At 50.6% G+C, this 20,004-nt stretch overlaps 1 protein-coding gene across 1 annotated transcript in view; it reads left to right on the top strand.

Moving 5' to 3' along the window:
• Nucleotides 1-5,061: 5,061 nt before the first annotated feature.
• CASQ2 (calsequestrin 2) overlaps nucleotides 5,062-20,004 on the top strand; it is a 36,439-nt gene continuing 21,496 nt past the window's right edge. The window contains exons 1-3 of the mRNA XM_081121964.1: nucleotides 5,062-5,643; nucleotides 15,723-15,807; nucleotides 18,473-18,573. Of these exons, the coding sequence (XP_080978090.1) occupies nucleotides 5,410-5,643; nucleotides 15,723-15,807; nucleotides 18,473-18,573 (420 nt within the window). The 5' untranslated portion in view covers nucleotides 5,062-5,409. The remainder of the gene's footprint in view (nucleotides 5,644-15,722; nucleotides 15,808-18,472; nucleotides 18,574-20,004) is intronic.

Below are 20,004 nucleotides of genomic sequence, written 5' to 3'. Positions count from 1 at the left end.
AATTTCATCTCTTTGCGTCTCAGTTTCTTTGCCTGTAAACTGTGGATAATCACAGAGACCACCTCCCAGGACATCTGAGGACACACAGAACAGTCACTTGGCATGTGAAGTGCTTAGCCCAGCGCCTGGCAAATGGTGAGCCCTGGAGATAATCTACTCAGCTGGCGAGGGTGGGGGTGACTCTGGTCCAAATGTTCATGACATTTATAAGAATAAAGAGACTACTCACGGCTTACAAACAGCCTGCTGCCCACCCAGGGGGACACTGTGACTGCTTTCCCATGTTCCTCTGACCTTGGACAATGACCTGAGTATCTTTTGGGTATCCCACCCCTTCCTGGTGGCCCGGGGCTTTGGGGGCAGCTGACCCCACCAGAATCTCATTGATTCCGTGTAAGAGCATCCCCCGGACTCACATTTTCAGAGGTGGGCACCTAACTGACCTCATTTTAGCTTAAGGATTGGAGAAGATGGTTGCAGGTATTTCCTTCTAACCTCCCCTCCTGCTCTTTCCTGTAGAAATGCCTGGTTTCCCTTTATTTTCTTATTCTGTAAATTTTGGGTAATCTAAGTTTCCCCATTTTTGCGTTTCCCTGAAGGAAACAGGGAGACCTCCCCTCCTTACGCAGGGCAGCCTGGGATCGCGACAAGCCAGACTGACCCTGGTCCAAACCCAGTCTCTGTGACTTGCCAGCTGTGTGACAGGCAGATGGCTGAGCCTTGGTTTTGTCGTCTGTGACACGGAAGGAAGAATACTCATCTTGATAGGATGTACATGAGATGATGTAAGAACGGATGAGCCCAGTGATCGGCTCACAGCGGGCACTGAAAACATTAGTTCCTGTTTCCCTTGCACACTAGGAGGCAAGGGCGCGATTCTCCAGGGCCCAGACCCAGGGCTTCTCCCCAGATGAGCAGTCTCGAATTGTGGGTGGCCATCGACTGCTCTGAAGCCATTCCTTGCTTGCCCCTGTGACTTTATCAGCCCCCTGCTAGAGGCATTTAGCTGGTGGTTACAAGCTGTAGAAAACAGACACAAGTGGGTTCAAATCCCAGCTCCGTGGTTACTAACCATGTGACCCTAGGCCAGTTAGTTAACCTCCCTGTGCCTCAGTTTACCCATCTGTTAAATGGGGGTGCTAAAATTACTAGCCTTACAAGGTTGCTAAGAATAAATGAGTTAAATTTGTAAAGTGCTTAAAATAAGGCCTGGCACAAAGTAAGTGCTTCAGATTTATTTAATGAATATTTAATGAGAACTGCCATAGGCAGAACTAATGAGTAGATGCTGTTCCCGCTCCAGTCAGGCTCAGTCCACTGGGGGAAGAGGCTCCCCAGTGGGCAAGTGTTTCCAAGGAAAAGTAGGGAGTGTAAGGGGAGTGAACGTCAGCCCTTGTCCACACAGAAGGCCTTCCTGAGGAAGTGACGTTTGTGAAAACCTGAAATTGTTATCGGGAGAGCTGAGGGGCTCCTTTTCCCACTGAGCATTGATTTTTTTTTTTTTTCTGCCTGGTCTGTTGAGGCGGTTCCTGGTGTAGGGGAACGGGGAAGGCTCCTGAGGCTGCCCGATATTCAGAGTAAAAAGGAAAGGGGGTCTTGGGCTTGCGAACAGGCCTGTTCTGAGCTGAGCGGAGTTAGACTGAGGCCAAGGAGCACAGGGCTGTAGACACAAGCCTTTCTAGGACTCTCTCCCTACCGGGCGCACAGGCTGTTATCTCCCTGGCCAGTGGCCTAGCCTGACGGAGGGGGAACCCATCCAACAAAGAAAGGTGCCATACCCCACATCGCCCACTGGGGGGAGGATTTTAGCCAAAGAAGGGACCTTGGGACACACTGACTTCGTGGATCTTTGCTTTGGAGAAGAGAGATGCAAGGTTGGACTCCTGAAGAATCGTGCCCATCACGACCCTCCTCCGCAGGAACACTCATCCAGCGTCCTCAGACCTGGCAGCTGTGCCAAGGCGTATCCTGGTCAGAGACAATTCTCTATGGGCGTAACAAGTTGTAAAATGTCAGGGCCACATAGGAGACCAGCCAGTCTGACCCTCTTTTCCACAAATTGGAAACATGAGGGCCAAGAGGGGAGGAGATGACCGAGGTTGCACAGCAAGGCCAGGCTGTGTCAGACCAGCCAGAACCCAGGCCTCCTGAGTTCCTGGTCACGGCTCTGCCACTCTGGACTGTTTCCTTCCAAGTCGCTCAGATAGATTTCTTTGCCCTGTAGACCTTCCAGTGTAGGTATGAACCTCTATATTTTAACAGATGACAAAGTCTGAGAAAAGGGATGGTGAGAGATGAAGAGCTGTGTACAGCCCCCTCTAGTGGAACCCACTCGGGGCTCCAGCGTGGAGGCTCAGCGAGTTCAGGTTTAGGTTGTATCTATCCCCAGTGCCCAGAAGAGTGCGGTACATAGAAGATGCTCAACACAAATTTATATAATTAACTAATTAATGAAAAACTATGGCTTCAAGTCCTCATTTATCTATAAAATTGATTATTGTGAAGCTCAAATTAAATAGTATATAAAATGACTCAGCCTCCTGTCAAGAATAAATAAACACAAGGGGTGCACATTACAGAGTGGACTGAAAATTAGCAAAAGCAAGAGGCCTATGACATATATTGTGACAATAACTGACATGCATCTGTATTAACACAGTTACTTTATTTGATCCCTTCTTGTTCCAAAATAAAACAAAATAATACCTATTGGCCTAGCAAGATACACACAGAGCTAGGAGAGTGGGATGTGTTGCCTTGGGCAGGGGCTGGTCTGAACCCGAACAGCTGATTTGCTCAATGTGAAGTTGACTCGGAAATGTCAGAAGCATTTTCAGTTTACGAAATAAATGAAAGTGGCTGAGTAATCAGGCAAAGTAAAACAAAATTAGGAAACTAAACAGCAGCTGGAGAAAAGGCTGATACATAAAAGCAGACCATAAAAAAGTATTGTTACTGAGTGGGACACACATTTAGGTCCTCACACTCACCGTGGAAGGACAGTGGGAAACCTGATCGTCGCAGCAGATGTTAGTGGGTGGCCGTGCCACGGTCAGGGCTGGGCTGTGAGGCCCCAAATACAGTCCAGGATCTGGGGACAGGGACTTTCCACACTGGGGTTTTTTTCTGTGAATACTCAGCTGGTCCTAAGCCAGATGTGAGAGCCAAACTGAAATTTAAAATATTATCCCTTTACCCCGGTACTTTTCGTCTCTTGCAAGTCAGGAGGAAATTCAAAGACTCTGACTTTAAATATCTCCCACTTTTTTTCAGTAACATATAAAAAAAACACACCAACTGTATATTAAGAAAAGTGGAGCAAATTCTAAATAAAGATAAGCCAATGAGATTGAGACAACTGGGAACCGTTTGGGAAGCTGACCTCGAAAAGACAAGACAAACGTAGTTTCCCTAGGAAATCTTTCCCCCCTACATTTTTCTAAAGAAAGCAGAGATCTCTCATACTTGGCAGTGACCTGGAAAACTAACCACTCCTTGGAATGGCTGTTCTTTGCTTCTATTTAAACGCACAGAGAATTCACCACTGGAAGGAACTGGATGCTGCCACGGGTTTTAATGGTGAGTTCTCCAAGGTCCTGGCTTCCTGGACGGGAAAAGTGACGCCTCCTTGTCAGCCTGACTCTCAGCAGGAGGCCCTCTGGCCGCAGTAGAGGCTCGGTTGCAGGCCACTGAACTTCCCTTTTCCTTCCATCCCCTGCAAACCCTGTGAGCGACAAGGTCCTTGCTATTTCCAAAGCTGGTCTCTTAACGGAAGGAAGACAAAAAATTGACCCAAGTGCCAAGAGCCAGAGACCACTCTAAAGTGGAAAGACATGACCGGACTGTTGTTTGGCCAGAAGACATGGTCAAGGGCCACTTAAGAAGATGGTTGTCTACAGGGGAATTGTCCTGAGTCGGAATTCAAGCAGCCAGGAGAACGGGGCTCCGTGGCCGTTAGAAACAATCGCAGACAAGTTGCTAATTTCTCTGGATCTCAGCTCACCTGGGAAATGAGCACCAATCACTTCTGCCCTGATCGCCTGCTGGGGGCAGGGAGAAAATGGACAGGAAAGGGTCACAGACCATGACTACTAGACACTAACAAGGAATTACTGTAATAACCTATGTCCCAGCATCGCCAGCGAGAAAGAAGTAGGTGTAATAGCTACCATGTTTGGGTGCCTGCTTTGTGTCACACATTTCCATCTAAATGTCCCAAACCTCACAATATAGTTACAATTGTCCCCATTTGACAGGGGACAGCTGAGACTCAGGGAGGGAGAGTGACCTTCCAAAGCTTATTCAGCTATTAAAAGGCAGAGTGGGGATTTGAACTCACACCTGTCACCCTGTGTCTAATAAAGAGGCAAAGGGAACATATTAGGGGTTAACATAAAAAGACTAATACGACGGGTGATGGCCAAAAGCCTCAGAAGGTTTCTGAGGGAGGATGTTGAACTTTTATTTCATTTTAAAATGGGGGCAGCAGTCCTGGGGTAGGCAGAGCTCGGCTGTGGGCAGGGCGGTGGGAAGGCACTGTGGTCCTGGGTGCGCTGGTGCCCCCGGAGCCCTTCAATGTGGAGGGCTGGTGGGAAAGGGTGACCCTGCACCCTCGGCCCAGTGACCAGTGGGGCCATGTGGGCATGGCGAGTGGCCAGCCGGGGCTGGGTTTCTAAGAAGAGAGGACAGGAGACAGGACAGGGGGGAACGTGAAGTCCACTTTGGGGCTCCCTATCATCCCCATGTCAGTAGTGAGCAGGCAGGGGACGGGTGAGGTGTCCCAGGAAGGGACAGGCTGGATCGCCTGCCTAGATAACAGAATGACTCGGTAATGTCCGGGGGGACTGTGCACGTTCCAACATCTCCATTTGCTCCCTGGAGCCTCAGCCCCCCCCCCCCATCCATCTCTCTTCCACGGGCCTGGCCTCCTCAATCCCTGGGCTCCCGCCCCCCTGCTCCCCCCCTGCTCTCTCCCTCCACTCCCCTCCCACGGGCCGTATCAGCGAATCCCTCAACAGTGGCTCGGAGAACTTTATTTGCCGCATGATTTATTTTTAGCCTGAAACAAGTGCATCCTAAAAATGGAGTTCCTGATGGGACAGGGGCCGGACAGAGCTATGTGAGGTATCTGGGGCTTGGCGGCCCAGCCTGGCTCTCGGTCGGCGTGTGTGTGTGCGTGTGTGTGTGTGCGCGTGTGTGCGCGTGTGTGTGCACCTCGGCTCCCTTCCTCCTGAGCCCACAACTACAGTAGCTGGACCCGAGGAGGTGAAGAGTCGGCTCCGGGGCCCAGGAAGGGCAGGAGGGAAAAACCAGGCTCCCCGCTCCCCGCCTCTCAACAAGCCCCTGAGAGCTCTCCCGCCTCTTTCCCGCGCTCGGTGTGTTTGGGCAAGAAGACCCGCCTTGTCCCAGATGAAGAGGACTCATCTGTTTGTCGTGGGGGTCTGCCTGCTGGCCTCCTGCAGGGCAGAGGAGGGGCTGAACTTCCCCACCTACGACGGCAAGGACCGCGTGGTGAGCCTCACCGAGAAGAACTTCAAGCAGGTCCTGAAGAAGTACGACCTGCTCTGCCTCTACTACCACGAGCCCGTGTCGTCGGATAAGGTGGCCCAGAAGCAGTTCCAGATGAAAGAAATCGTGCTGGAGGTGAGCGGGAGGGGGGCGGTGCCGACCACCGTCCCGGGGAGCACCGGCTGGCCAGCCGGGCGGGATGGGGGGCTGGAGGGTGCAGGTACCTGACCTGAAGTCTTGCTGCATCCCAGTCCCAGGTAGATCGGAAGATATTCTTGCTGCAAAGCTGGGGTGGGCGAGCAGGCGTGGGCCCAGGCACCGGGACAATGGAATGTGCTTGTCACACAGGGTCCTCTGGACGTTTCAAGGGCAGTAGTCCCAGCCGCTGTTTTTTGGAGAGAAGGTTAACGCTGCTGTATTGCTAACAGGCCTGGCTGACAGGGGTTCTGGCGTTTTTGGTGGGTCTCACTCTGTGTGCTAATGGCCCAGTCTTCGCACTCTCTCTGCGATCCTGGAGACGTGGGAGGCCTTGACCTTGCGTCTCGGGGTGGGTCGTGTGGGGAATGTCACCAGGTGATCCTCCGTCTCTGTGGTTGGGTTTTAGTCAACATTACACGGTGTGGGTGTGTGAGGACCTCGGCTGCATTCTCAGTGATGGGATGATTTTTTTCCTTGGAAAGTTCTTGGTGTGAGCTCAGGGCCGACGCTGAAGTCAGTTCTTATTATATCTGCATTACGTGGCCCGTCAGTAAACCTGGTGCTGGGGCCCATTCTTGAATCTGGTGAGAGCGCCCTAGAGCTCTCCCTGTGGCTCCTCCTGGGCAGTCTAAGGTCACTCACACCAGGAGCTCCGTGGATGCCAGGAATCCCAGGAGCCACCCAGGTCCCTGTCAGTCCCCATGCCCAGCCCAGCCTAGGCACGAATCTATGGAAAGGACTATTTGATCATTACAGCGGTTTATTAACCATCAGAAAGCTCCACTTAATCAAATACTTTGATGAAAAGAATTGCCATATAAAACCCACACGGATTTGAATTCTCAAAAAAAAAAAATTTGATAAAATCCAGGAAAACCATCCCAGACACATCCAAATATCTTTGCTGATTTAAAAAGCACTTCAGGATCCTAAGTGTCCCCTGATCGCCACTCAGGTTCCTCTTTCAGAGGGTTTTTACGACAGTGTGGTCAGTAGGAAGGCTCAAGTTGACAAAAAGCTAAGTGTCTTTAAAACACCATCACGACCCTGGTATTTTTCCTCAGGCTCCATCTGGGGGCTGAATGGGGAAGTTCGGGTCCCACTGTGGGTGGCAAGTGGAGAGAAAGCAGGGACGGTCCTTAGGGCTTCGTAGCGTGTACAGGGGAAAATCGCAGGCTGGTGAAACCGGGGCTGATGAGCCCGTAAAACCCTCACTCACACCATCGTCTCCATCTCACACTGTCCCACTCACTTACTGAGAGGTATTTTTAGGAAGATTTTAAGTGAAGGCGTAAGGATTCTATTTATATGCTCATCACTGTCCAGTTAGCCCAGGACTCAAAAAACACAAACAAAACAAATCAGTGCAAGCAGCACCCCCCACTTCTGATTATCAAGCTAAAACACATACACACACCCGCACACTCTCCCCCAAAGGCCAGTTCTGGGCCCCCATACAAAACCGTGAGATGGGACTGTGCTCCGGGCTCAACACCCCTCAGACGCCTTGGACCCAAGAGCGCCCGGCAGAGGTGACAAGGGGGAGTTGACACAGGAAGTCGGAGCCCTGGAGGCACCTACAGCTGGCGTGGACATCATGAGAGGAAAAAGAGCACAGGCTTTGGGGTCAGGAGACCTGGGTTGATATTCTAACACATTTATATGCTAAGAGCTATCATACCTGCTTTGAGATCATCAGCTGAAAATAATGAACATCTGTTGGACGCTTGCTCTGAGCAGGGGCTGCTTTAAGCACTTGGTGCATGCTGGCTGGTTTCGTCCTTACAATATTTCTATGACGTGGGTGTGGTTACTATCCCCACTTTACATATGGGGAAACTGAGGCACAGAGAGGCCAAGTTGCCCAAGGCCACTCAACGAGTGCCGATGAAGGCGGTCCTGGCCCCTGCACGCACTCTGCTGGCATCAGTGAGACAGGTGCAAGGCTCAGCCCGTGAGCCGGGTCTGACGACTCAGCTGTGTCGCCAGCAGGGCTGGGTGCACAGCACCTGGAGGAACTCCTGATGATTGTCAGCAGGGCTTGGCTAGGGTGGGAGGTCCGAGGCTGCCGCTCGGTGTCCCCTCCGCGAGGACCTTCTGCTCTTTCTGTTGAAGGAGGTCTCACTTTAGCTCCCCACATAAACCCGCTGCCATCCACACAGGACCCTCCCGGCAGCCTTCTCCCAAACCCTCGTGGGCATGAAACGGCAGGGTCATCACATACAAGTGATTGGAAATGGCCTGTCTACCAGCAGGAAGGGTTATTCTTAGGGCCGATGTTTCAGGGCTGAGAAGCAGGTTATTTTCTAATAATTTCTAGATGGTGAGTCCAGCAGAGTAATCTTTCATTGGGGTCCAGAATTTACCCCCAGAAAGAGAGGAAAAGGCATCTATTTGGTTGCCATGTCACACTGCATTTTCTTTAAAAGAAATCACAAATTTGAGAGCCCCGGAGGTAGACAACTATGAAATACTGAGATGTCAACACGTTTAACAGGAAACCATGGGAAAGCTTCTAAAAGCAAACTGGCGAGTGTTCCATAAAGGGAAACTAAGTCTTGTGAGCACCCAAATAGAAATGTTCATTCATTCTTTCATTCATTCGTTTGTTCGTTCATTCGTTCGTTCATTCATTCAGTCTTCATGCTGCTTACAAAATGCAGACGACACAGACACGGCCCCTGGTATCAACAGAGTGTTCTTCTGTTGATAAGAGCTCACTTCCTTTAGCTCCATGCTTCAATGTCACCTTTTCAAAGAAGTTACCTCCCTGACCACCTATATCAATCACACTCCCGACACTCTTTAATCCTCTCTGTCCTACTCTGTTTGTCCCAGGGCACTTGGCTGTCCCATTGCGTCTTGTCCAACACCCCTGTAGACTGTAAATCCACAGAGGCGAAGACTCTGTTCTCTTCATTGCTGGACCCCAGCACCTAGACCAGTGTCTGACTCAGGGGGCACTCAGTGGTGTTTGCTGAGTGAATGCTGAATGGACAGAAGGAGGAGAAGGGAAATAGTGCTTATTATGAACTTACCATAAACCATACCTAACGGGTGCTTTTCATTTGTTACTTTATTAAATTCTTAAAATACATTCTCCTATTACATGCACAGCAAGGACCCTGTAAGTTAAGCAGAAATTGCCCCAAATCACAAAGCTAGAAAATTGCAGAGCATGAACCAGGATTTGAACTCATATCTATTTGGTTGCAAGTGTCGCGTTCCTTTCTCTGCACGGAGGAACAGCTGAATAGGGTTGCTTCACACGCATGAGCTGTGCCAGCTTACAAAGGGACAAGTGGTTTTCGTTCGTATTCTGGATTTTCACCTACACTTGAGCAATGTTTAACTGTACGGCTGAACTATGTGTTCAGCCAGAATGAGCAGTGCGAGTAAAGAGACTAATGCTCAGCACCTACTGGGCACTTAATAATTGCTGGCTGGATGGCTGGATGGCTGGATGGGTAGATGGATGGATGGATGACTGGATGGATGGCTAGAAGGACGGGTGGGTGGCTGGATGGGTGGGTGGGATGGATGTGTGGCTGGATGGGTGGATGGAAGGGTGGGTGGGTGGATGGGTGGATAGATGGAAGGATAGAAAAGGAAAAGGCAAGGAATTGTACATACATTGCCTGTATGGGAGATACAGTTATCCTTGATTTCTTTTTAAATTAATTAAAAAAAAAATTGAACATGATAGTAAAAAATAGATTGAATTTGTCAGACTCAAGAACCTGTTTGTCATCCTTGCTTAATCCCACTGAAATATGGTTAAAACGGATTTTTTTTAACCGTGGGACTCTCAGTCCACTACATACACAGCCTGGCAGAAACCTCTGGGCACTGCGTGGCGGACCTGCCTCCAAACCTATTTAGCTCTGGCAAACGTCCCAGAGGTTTGATTTCCAACCCCAAGAGAAGGCAAATGGAGTTGCCAGAGTCAAGTAAATCTGCAGATGGGGGGATGTGGGAACACTGGGCTGAGAACAGCAGCGCGCAGGAGTCGGGCATCCCTTCCAGCTGTTCGCTGCCCGAAGGCGCCCCGACAGATCCCGGAGGCCGGGCTGGCTCTGGCTCGGCTGGGAGACGCGTCCCCGCCCTCGGGAGGCGTGTGCGCAGGCTGTCCCTCGCCCTGCCACCTCTGAGAGCCCGGGCGCCCTGGCCCGCGGCGAGGGCTCGCTGCGCGCGGCTCAGTCATAGACCCGGTGCTTGGTGAGATGGCGAAGGGACAAGACGTGCTGTTGCAAGAGCGTGGATTGTATCGATTATCGGCAAATCCTTCCTTCCACGTATAGAATTAACAGAGAAATGGATTTGACAACATGGCGAACACACTGTTGATTCAGAACATTGTAGACCATTGGGACCTTCTCCTACTACTGTGGCCCCAGAGCCTCAGACTCGAGCCCAGATAGGATGTGTAGTGATCATACCCCCGAGGGAGACTTCCCGTCAAAGTTATACATATTTAACTTTATTTTTCAATTACAGTTTACGTTCACTATTATTTTGTATCAGGTGTACAGCATGGTGATTAGACGATCAATCATATGCTTTACAAAGTGGTGCCCCTGATGTTTCCAGTACCCACTGGCATCATATATACAGTTGTTACAATATTACTGACTATGATCCCTACCCTGTGCTTTACACCCCATGACTGTTCTGTAACTAGCTCCCCAATCCCCCTCCCATCTGGCAACCGTCACAGTCATACATTTTTCAGTGGAGACCTGAGATACCATGAAAGTCACCACTATAAAACTATTGTGAGAACTATTGTAAAGTAAAGCAGGAAAATAAAACAGGAAATCTGTTGGAATCCCCAGACTTTTCCTTCAAAGCAGCAGCCCTGCTCTTTCGCACTGTGGGCGTCGCTGGTTGGTATGGAGGATTTCTGTGTGATAAACAGCTCAGCCTTTGCATCTAAAATGACTTGCTCCCCCAAGAAAGCTAGCCCCCCGCAGTCCCGAGTCCATATGACGGAGCCTCCCTGGTCTGTAAACTGGATGTGGTTTTACCCAGACGAGCTGATTCTGTTTGGACAGGCACACAGGAGAGAGGCCAGAGCGCTTCTCAGTGCCCAGCGCCTGTTCCAGCGGCGCCCGCCTGCCTGTTGCCCGGTGCCCACGCCAGGCAGGCCTCTCCTCACCATCTGCTGTGCACCTGGCAGGGAGGTGGGGCAACAGGCACCCCCTCACATGCCCACCTGCCTCTACCTTACAGGGACACACAGCCACCCTGGTTCAGGGTACCCAGCGAATGTGACTGCTCAGAGTCTCACAGCTGACAAGCAGCAGAGCCAGGACTGGGGCCCAGGTCCCCGTGAGGCCCAGGTGTAGGGAGTTGGATGTCATGGACGAGAGCTTGGGCTCTGGAGCCAGAATGTCAGGGCTGGAATCCCTGTCGCTTCAGTGCTGTGTGGTCCAGGCAAGTTGGTTAGCCTCTCTGTGCCTCCATTTCCTCATCTGCAAACTTCTATTTCATGTGGGTTTGGGGATGATTCGATAAGATAATTCATAGTAGGTGTGGGAGCGGTATCTGGCAGGTAGTAAACACCCAATATGTTGCTGCTACGGTGTTTCTCAATGTGGTAGAGTGGAAAGAACACACTAAGAACAGCAGTGGCCCTTGGTCTTTACTTTGGCATTGACCAAAGTTATAGCACAAAATAGAAAAATGGACAGCTTCCCTCGCCCCCAAGGCTTTTTCAGAGGCCACCCAAACCAGCCCCCAGAGGCCCCAGTATTCACCCGAATCTCATAAAATAGCTGCTCCGTCCCCTCCCCTGCCTCCTGGGTGGACGCATCCCGTCCCACCCCGAGCTATACATAGATCAGGCTGTTTGAGGGCGGTGGAAAGCGACGGGAGATTACCGGGGGATAAGCGTCAGCTCTCCCGTTTCAGGGCAGGACACACAGTTGTTGAATTGCTTGACATGCCGCCAGATGGTATCAGGGACAGTGGGTGAGAACAGCCGCTGGGCTCTTAGCTTCCATGGGCAGAGCAGGATGGCAGCCAGGGTATTTTTAATGAGTGGCCTGAGGGACATTCATTTTGAGCAAAGATCTGTGACATTTCCCCCCGGGCTCCTCAGTCCTCAGATTCGACCCTGGCCCCTGGCATATTGTAGGTGCTGTCCTCTGAGGCCCAGGGAGCAGTCGCACAGCCCGGGGACCGTGTCCCCTGGTGCTTCTGTGTTAGTGTCCCCGTTTTCATGGGTAAACCTCTTGAACAAGTGACCCGCACCTGCTCTAACATGTCCTTGCCACCACTCAGATGCTTAATTCCCAGTGTTCTGGCTTCTGTCCCAGCTCCTCTCTAAAGGTCACCGGTGACTTACCCGTCCTGAAAGAAGAGACCTCACGGGGGTCCCACCCCCTGTGACTCCCTGCAACACTTGATCCCGCCACCCACTTCTTCTCAAGGTTCTCTCTACCCGAGACTTTGGAGTCACGGCACAATGTTCTTTGTCCCCTCCCTGCTTCTCTCACAGTCCTCTGCCGCTTCTTACTCTGGCCACCCTCAGGCCTGCACCTCTCACCTCCACAGCTCCATTCGGGACCTCTCCCCTGAGCCCTAGGTTGGCACCTCCAGCTCCTGGCTGGACTTCCATTGCCATGAACTTGCTGCCCCTAAGTCCAGGCCGACAGCCTTGCCCCTGGTTCTGGGATGCCCTCCTGACGTCACTCTTCAGCCCTTCACTCTGTCCCGGTCGGAGACCCTGGCATCATCTTGCCTTCTCCTCTCCTTTGGTTTCCCTCCCTTTTCTCTCCAAGGCCAGGAAGAGTTATCAGGTCTGCCGGACTCTCCTTTTGTAACTTCACCTCACCAGTTGCACCGTCTCCACCCCCTGCCACTGTCTGAGACCAGCCCCCTCCCACTTAACTGTGGCATCTGCCTCCCAGCTGGTCACCTTTCCTTTCCACTCTCCTTTCTATCTGTCGGGTCTATGCCCCCAGATCACCCTCCCCAAACCCAAACTAACCATGTTCTGTTCTATTCCAACATCTCCCAAGTCAGAACTGCTAGTCCAAACATTCAGAGTCCTTCACACTCTTTCTCACGAGGACGCTACTCCTTTGCGTGTCCCCAAAGAAGCCCCCTGCTCAAGGAAGTCAGCCTGTCCTCCGACACTCCCCTGTGGGGCCTCCAAACCTTTGCTGTGCCATTCCTTCCTCCTGGGACTCCCTGCTGCTTCCACCTACCCACACACCCCTCCTCCCTCAAGGTCCAGCAGTCTCCTCTTTTATCCATTCATTTATTTAAGAAACTTATTTATTTGCTGCAAGGCAGTGAGCGATGTGGGCCCATCTTTTCTGATTTCTCAAGGAAAGCCAGAATTCTCAATTTCTGTACAAAGTTGTTGAATTTAAAAATACTCATGTCATACTCTGAAGGTGGAACCCACCAGAGGAGCATGGTCCCTTCAAATTACGATTTAAAAGCTACTTCACGTGCAACATGGATGTGAAATCTAATACATTCAATGTACAAAGGCAAAGAGAGTAACAATTACACTCCCTGGTGGACAATAGGTAAGACCGTCTGAGAAGCAGTCAACCAACCAACCAACCAACCAACCAACCAAACAAAACCAGCAGCGGAAAGACTGTAAGCCAACAGGGAAAAACTGCAGGCAGATCTGAAGAGTGCTCCAGTCTTCTGGAGTTTAGGGGACGCAGGGGCTACCTTTTCTCCTTCCCCTATTTGTAACTCCGAATCACTGTAATTGGTGGCAGTCGCCTCTTTCTCTTTGGCTCAAATGTCCCTGGAATTTGTGAAGTACTTGGGCTGGTCCATTTTTCATACAAATTCTGAGTGTCTCTAAGGAACTGTAGGAGATACGAGAGAGGCACAAATCGGGTCCTTCTCAGGGAGGAAGGATGCATAGCACAGAAGAGACGCACAGTGCTCACGACTGTGACATAAGTGTCTCAGCGCTGCGTCTCTGCGATGAGCTCCTGGAATTCACAGAAAGGAGGCTGGGGTGAAACATGACCTGGAGCTGGGCTTTGCAGCCAAGGGCGGCCAGGGCTGGCAGCAAGTGCAGTGAGCAGTGGGACTGGGCTTAGCAGAGTGGAGAAAGGAACATAGGAGCTGGAGATTCAGGGCCAGGGCAAAGGCGGAGGTGAGATCCAGCCAAACATGAGAGGCAGGCAATGTCTGGCCTGCTCTACCAGCCCAGCAGGGCATCTTGGTCCTGAGGGGAATGGGTCGGGTCAGGAGTCAGCCCAGAAGGCCCTGGGCTTTCACCATAACCATTCTCCTGCCCTACCCCCAAGTCTCACTGCTCTCTCTTGGGGTGCAGCCAGCCAGCCCTGGTCACCCTTGGCTTAGGCTCATGCAAGGTGCTTGCTAGGGCTGACGGAAGTGATGACAGAGCTCAAGTGGGCAAGCTTTGGGCCTAATCACGGTGGGAGGTGAGAGTGATGGGACACTGCAGGGACTGTGGGTCAGTGCGCCACGGAGGAGGTGAGCAGGCCCTGCTAGTGTGCTTTCTTGCCCATCTGTGGTTACCGCTTCTGTCTGTGCGTCCAGGCCTAGGACAGTGAGGGGCTATGCTTAGTTAAACAGGAAACCAGGAGAAAAAACTGAGTTTGTCTGAGATAGTGCCTTCCCCTCCACTCACATGTCTTCAAAAGTCAATAAGCAATAAGGGAATTAGAAGGCTATGACTGACATGCCTAGGAGAGGCACACATCTGCATCCACTAAAGAGCCATCAAAACATATTGGTGTAAGCTTAGGAGAGATCAGAGCTAAATTCTGTGTTTAATTTTCAGAGTCAATTTCTTATATTCTCAGTAATATTAGTATTTCTCTTCTCTGCCTAAGGTAGAGGGGCCCACAGGGCCAGGCAGGGGCCCATGGGTCACGGCTGGAAAACATTACGCCTTAGCACCTTTCTAACAGTGTTTCCCAGAGTGTGGCATGAAATCTGCTACATCAGAATCAAGGGGCATGGTCGTGTGGTTTATGAAAAGGTAGGTTCCCGAGCCCCACCCCAGGTCTATTCTCTGCTTGCTGGCGCTGAGGCCCAGGAAGCCTCCCTCCTGATATTTCCAGTCCCCACTTGGCGCCATAGTTGTTACAAAATTGTTGGATTTGGCCACACCATCCTGAAAGCCCCCGATCTCTCTGTGTTACTTCTTAGAACTGCATGTTCATCTACAGTTATCTTTTTTTTTAAAGTTTCACTGAAGAAAAGTAATACTCGCATTTCATGATCTCTCTGGTAGCTTCAATTCCGTTTCTTTTTTAAGCTCCCATCCAGCCAGATGGCAGGAATCAGATTTCAGTCAATGGAGGGTCTCCCTACTTTCCTGTGTCTAAGTTTCAGGAGCTCACCCAAGCTTGTGTTTGGTGTCATCTGGGTTGGTGTCCACTCAGAGGAGTCTTTGGCCATCTGCCCACCTAGATCACCACTGGATTGTCTTCACCTGCAGGTCCTACCAATTCCTCTTCTCCAAGGGCTGCAGGAGAACTTCAGAGGCCAGCTCAGGTCTATTTGCCCGAAACGCCAATGGACACTCCTACTCCACGAGTGGGGAGACTCGAGAACTATGCTTAGAGGTCAGGGACACAGGTCTCCTTTATTCTAAGGTCTTCCAGCCTATCTGGTGTCCTCTTGTGGCCTCACCCCACCCAGGCTCATTTGTCAGGTATCCATGAGCATCCGAGGACTTCCTTTCCTTTCTGATTCTCTTCTCTCCCAATTCAAATTTCATCCACCCCAAGGACAGAGAAGGGTGTGGGAGAGTAGACGTAGTCTTCCAAACCTTCTCTCTTGGGGCCGGTCCTCACGTTTTCTCTCCTTGGTTCAGCACTCACCCCGCTGAGTCATCCGTCTCTGGAGGGGATAAGCAAGAATCCTCCCCACTGCTCCAGCTGGTGACAGTGACAGGGAGTATGAAGGAAAACCCTCCCGAAAACCTCAAACATTATCCCATGACATGGTCTGTATCTCTCAGCCTTGGGCTCACTTACTCTCCCTGTCTTTCCCTTCAGCTTGTGGCCCAAGTCCTGGAACATAAAGACATAGGCTTTGTGATGGTCGATGCCAAGAAAGAAGCCAAGCTTGCCAAGAAACTGGGTAAGTGTGATTTTTTTTTTTTTTTTTTTGAGATCTATCAGGAAGAAACAAAGTGTCTTACAAAAAAAAGTATAGTTTCATGCATGATAACTGGGCTTTATATTATTTTCATTATTAGGCTCTTGCATAGCCTAGTCTTGGGTTGTAGAAGAGTTTCGTAAAAGTAAGTACCGGCCTGAATTGAATGGTTTTACATGAATCATCTCGTGTATCTTTGTATCAGTGCGATGAAGAGGATTCCTTCCTGGAGAAACTGACACTAAAGATTTAAACCTTTATTTTTAGATCCTAGAGTTAAAAGGCCGGCTTCTCTATCTCACCACCACGGTGGTCTCTGAGGGAGGTCAGGTCTCTCCTTCCAGCACCTGTTATTTCCGACACACACGGCATTCGTGGTAGTGACTCTGATGTCCCAGTGGTTTCTAAATGAAAGGCTGAACCCCAGCTGGGCGTTATCACTGAGGATGAGAGGGAGGATTTCGATGAGTTACGCGTGAGCGACTGCGCCGTGCGGGCTGCGATCTCCGTGTCAGTAGGTCATGCTCACGCGCAAGTTTACTCTAAGATCCTTACACTGCTAATCCCAAGGAGCGAGAAAATAGGTAACTTCTCTGCTTTTCAAACACCCCGCCATGCACAGCCCATTTTGCGTTTTCCGCATGACCAGCGAACAGCGGCCATCGCAGGAGGTTATAAAACAGGACCTTTGAAGGGAGGTTAATTGGACGCAGAGCAGTAAGCATGGGGGGAGAGATTAGTGGTGCTTCAATAAATACCTTCAGGTACATGGAAGTTCATTATCTCTGAGGATCACAAACAACTATTTTCTATTTTATGTTCAAGAAGACCAGCTTTTTTTTTTTTTTTTTTTTTTTTTTTAGGATTTAAATTGCAGGAGACAGTACTTAGGTTGGACACAAGCAAGAACTCCTGACTATAAAATGATAATGAATTATTAAGGATGTCGGAGGTATCTCTTTCTCTAGAGACAAGTTAAGGAATATTTTTTTCTCTTGAGCAGGAAAGCAAAGCATGTTCAACCATTTCCTTAGTCGAAAGCCGCTGAATGAATTCTTTCTCTTCCCCAGCACCTACCGATTCCTGAGTCTTCACCCTTCCCACTGTTCTAAAGAGAAGTTAGATTTCCAGTGAATTCAGTTTGGGGAAGACGTGAGAGTCCCTGTGACCTAAAAATGTAGGGAAGACTAGCCGGGCAAGCGTCCAGAGGAGCGGCCCAGGGCCCTTCTCCCCGAGGGCGCGAGGGGCCTGCGAAGCCTCAGCCGGTCCCTCCCCAGGCTCTGCCTGGGGCACTGCGGGCAGGCTCCTCTCGACTGCCGGTCCTCGGAGTCCCCGGGACAGTGGCGCTTGCGAACCTGCGCCTTCGTCTCCATCCTCCCTCCCGCTTGCCTGAGTGGGTCTCCCCTGGGCTGTGCCTGAACCAGTGCCACAGCCTCCTAACCGGTTTCACTCGGAGCAAAACGCAACCGCAGGACACTGGCTGACAGTCCCTGCGGTGCCCTTGGGATCGGCCGCTGCCAGGTTCAAGGGTACATGATTCACTGCCCCTTTAGGTTTAGAAATGGTGCTCGGTGGTGCGCCCGGGGATCCTCCGATGTCCCCCAGGACAGAGCGGTTGTGGGGCAGTCTCCCTTTCCCTAAAGGATACGTAGAGGAGTTCATTTGGAGAAAGCTTTCTCCAGCTAACAGAGAGTTTGAAAACAATTAATCTAAGGCATTAAGGACGCCCGCAGTTGGACTAAATGGCAGCCGCAGCTCTTTCGGCCTTGCTGGACATATCTGTTAAAGTCACGGCTTCATGCCAAGAGCGCGGAGGGTAGAAAGTAGGTGCAGACCCCGCCCTCGCAGCACCCTCAGCTACTGGGGAGAGATGTGCCGAATCCAGCTTCCCTGGAAAAGCGAGCTGCTCGTCCTGGCCACAAACCCTGGTGGGGCGCCCAGTGTGTCCAGGCTCCGTGTGACGCCCTGAGCTACCAAGACAACAATGGCCCTCCCCTTAGGGAGCTTACTGCTATCGTGAGTGCACGTACATGGATCTCAAAGAAGATCAATCCCGGCAGGAGACACTGGGGTGGCCTTCCTGGGAAAAATAAATCCTGAACTGAGACCAAGATCGCAGAGGGAGGCAGGGGTCGCCCCAGACTTGAGGAGCAAGAAGAACCACGTGTATAGGATCATGTGGCCTTTCTTTTATGCACCCTGTCAGATCAGCCTGTGGGCAAGAAGCGAAGGGAGACAGGGATTAAGAGAGCAGTTCTCAAAGGAGCACAGGTCTACCCAAGGGCATCTGGACAGGGTGGGGCTGGCATGAGACTGTGGAAGGGCTTGGATAGCAGGCTAAGGAGTCAGGTGGGCAGTGGGCATTAAAACGCTGTGATAAGGGGGATGGGGTCACAGGATTTTTGGAAAATTAAAGCAGTGCTGGGATGGAGAACAGATTTTTCTTTTAAGTGAAAATCCAGGTGGCATTGTTGGTTCTGGACTATTTTGGTTTAAATTTCCACTTTGGGAGAGCTTCAGAAGTGTGGTGTCAAGGGAGCCAGTCCTAGGGTTAAGGCTGGTTCTGCTTGCCCTGACCTGGCCGGCGGGATGACGGTTTTTCCTATATCAGGATGATCTTGTCCTGGGAACTCTCTCTTCCTCCCAGGTTTTCATGAAGAAGGAAGCCTGTACGTCCTGAAGGGCGAACGCACAATTGAGTTTGACGGCGAGTTTTCAGCTGATGTCCTGGTGGAGTTTCTCTTGGACGTAAGCATTTATGCACAGGAGCCCTGCGTGGAGTTGTTTGGGTTCAAATATAGGGGGAAGTAAAACCTTTAAATGAGAACGCAGAAGCTGGGTAACCAGACTCAGGCTAAGACAGGTCTCTCAGGCTTCACAAAAAATCAAGGAGAGCCTACATCCCAGTGCTATTTACTTCTGGGAAGCTGACCCTTAAGTCACCTTAGAAATGCTTTTATTGGTGATCAGAGGCTCAGAGATCAGAACTGTGTAGTAGTAACATGTTAATTCTCTTAGCAGTTATACACTAACTTCCCCTGAAATCCCCTTGGCTTTGCTCCGGTGCTTCTGAACAGGAGTTGAGGAGTGTGAGGAGGAGATGGATAGTCACCTGAAGACCAGTAGGAAGAGGGGTAACAATCAATCAGCTGAGTTATCCTCAGAGCAGGATAAAATGGGGCAGGACTAATGAGCCCTCATATCATTCTTCCTCTCAGCCACGGAGGTGCACTGCCCTCAGATCCATATGCTGAGGCAAAAAGAGGAACAAACACTATAAAAATATTTTATCCCTAGATAAGCTCACACTTTCAATAGCAGCTGTGAAGTCAAGTTCAAGCTGCTTTTGAGCACGGAGTCCTGTACAGAAAAAGAACATCCATACTGATGATTTTTTATCTACCGGCGGGTCCACAGTGGTCTCTAGCCTTTTCTCCACAGCCTCAAAAACCCAGAGAGAGAGTCAAAGTGAGTTGAAGGTCACGTCCTATGAAAAAGTGTCCATAGATTCTCCTTGGCCCTTTCATTGACACATAACTATAAGCCCTAAAAAAGTTGAGGGCAGCAACTGAACAGCTCAGCCAACGTGGCACTGTCCTGGCTCTACCAGCAAGGCCAAGGCTGTCAGGAGCTTGTAACAGACACCAGACTCTAGCTACCTTAGACAATAGGATACGTGATTGACCCTCACAGATAGAAGTCCAGAGTGAGAGTAGATTTTAGACTTGATCAAATCAGGGCTCTAGCTCCATGTTTCTCTGTAAATCATGGATAATGCTGTTTTCAGTGTGTTCACTTTGTCCCCAAGCTCTTTCCAAGTTGGTTCTAAGGTAGCCAGCAGCACAGCTAATACATCACATCTCCTCATTAATATTCACTGAGAGGGAAGGGAAACATCTGGCTTCCCATTGTTGCCTGAAAGAGAAAGCAGAACTTTCCTAAAGCTTTCAGCAATTCTTCCCTGGAGATTCATTTACCAGAACTGGGTCTCATGCCATTCCTGAACCAATAAATGGCAAGAGAAATAGAGTTGCCCCAGACCAACCAGCCTACTCCTTGAGTTAAAGTCAAGTCCTCAAAAGGCGCTGCTGATGTACTCATCCGGGGAGGGTGGGATGGATGTTGAGGCACCAACTGAAGCCCGCTACTTCCCTCCAATGCCCTCCGCATATGTGCCTG

This window comes from Miniopterus schreibersii, assembly GCF_964146895.1.
Source record: "Miniopterus schreibersii genome assembly, chromosome: 19".
NCBI classification, from domain to species: domain Eukaryota; kingdom Metazoa; phylum Chordata; class Mammalia; order Chiroptera; family Miniopteridae; genus Miniopterus; species Miniopterus schreibersii.
This window is presented reverse-complemented; position numbering and strand designations above follow the sequence as displayed.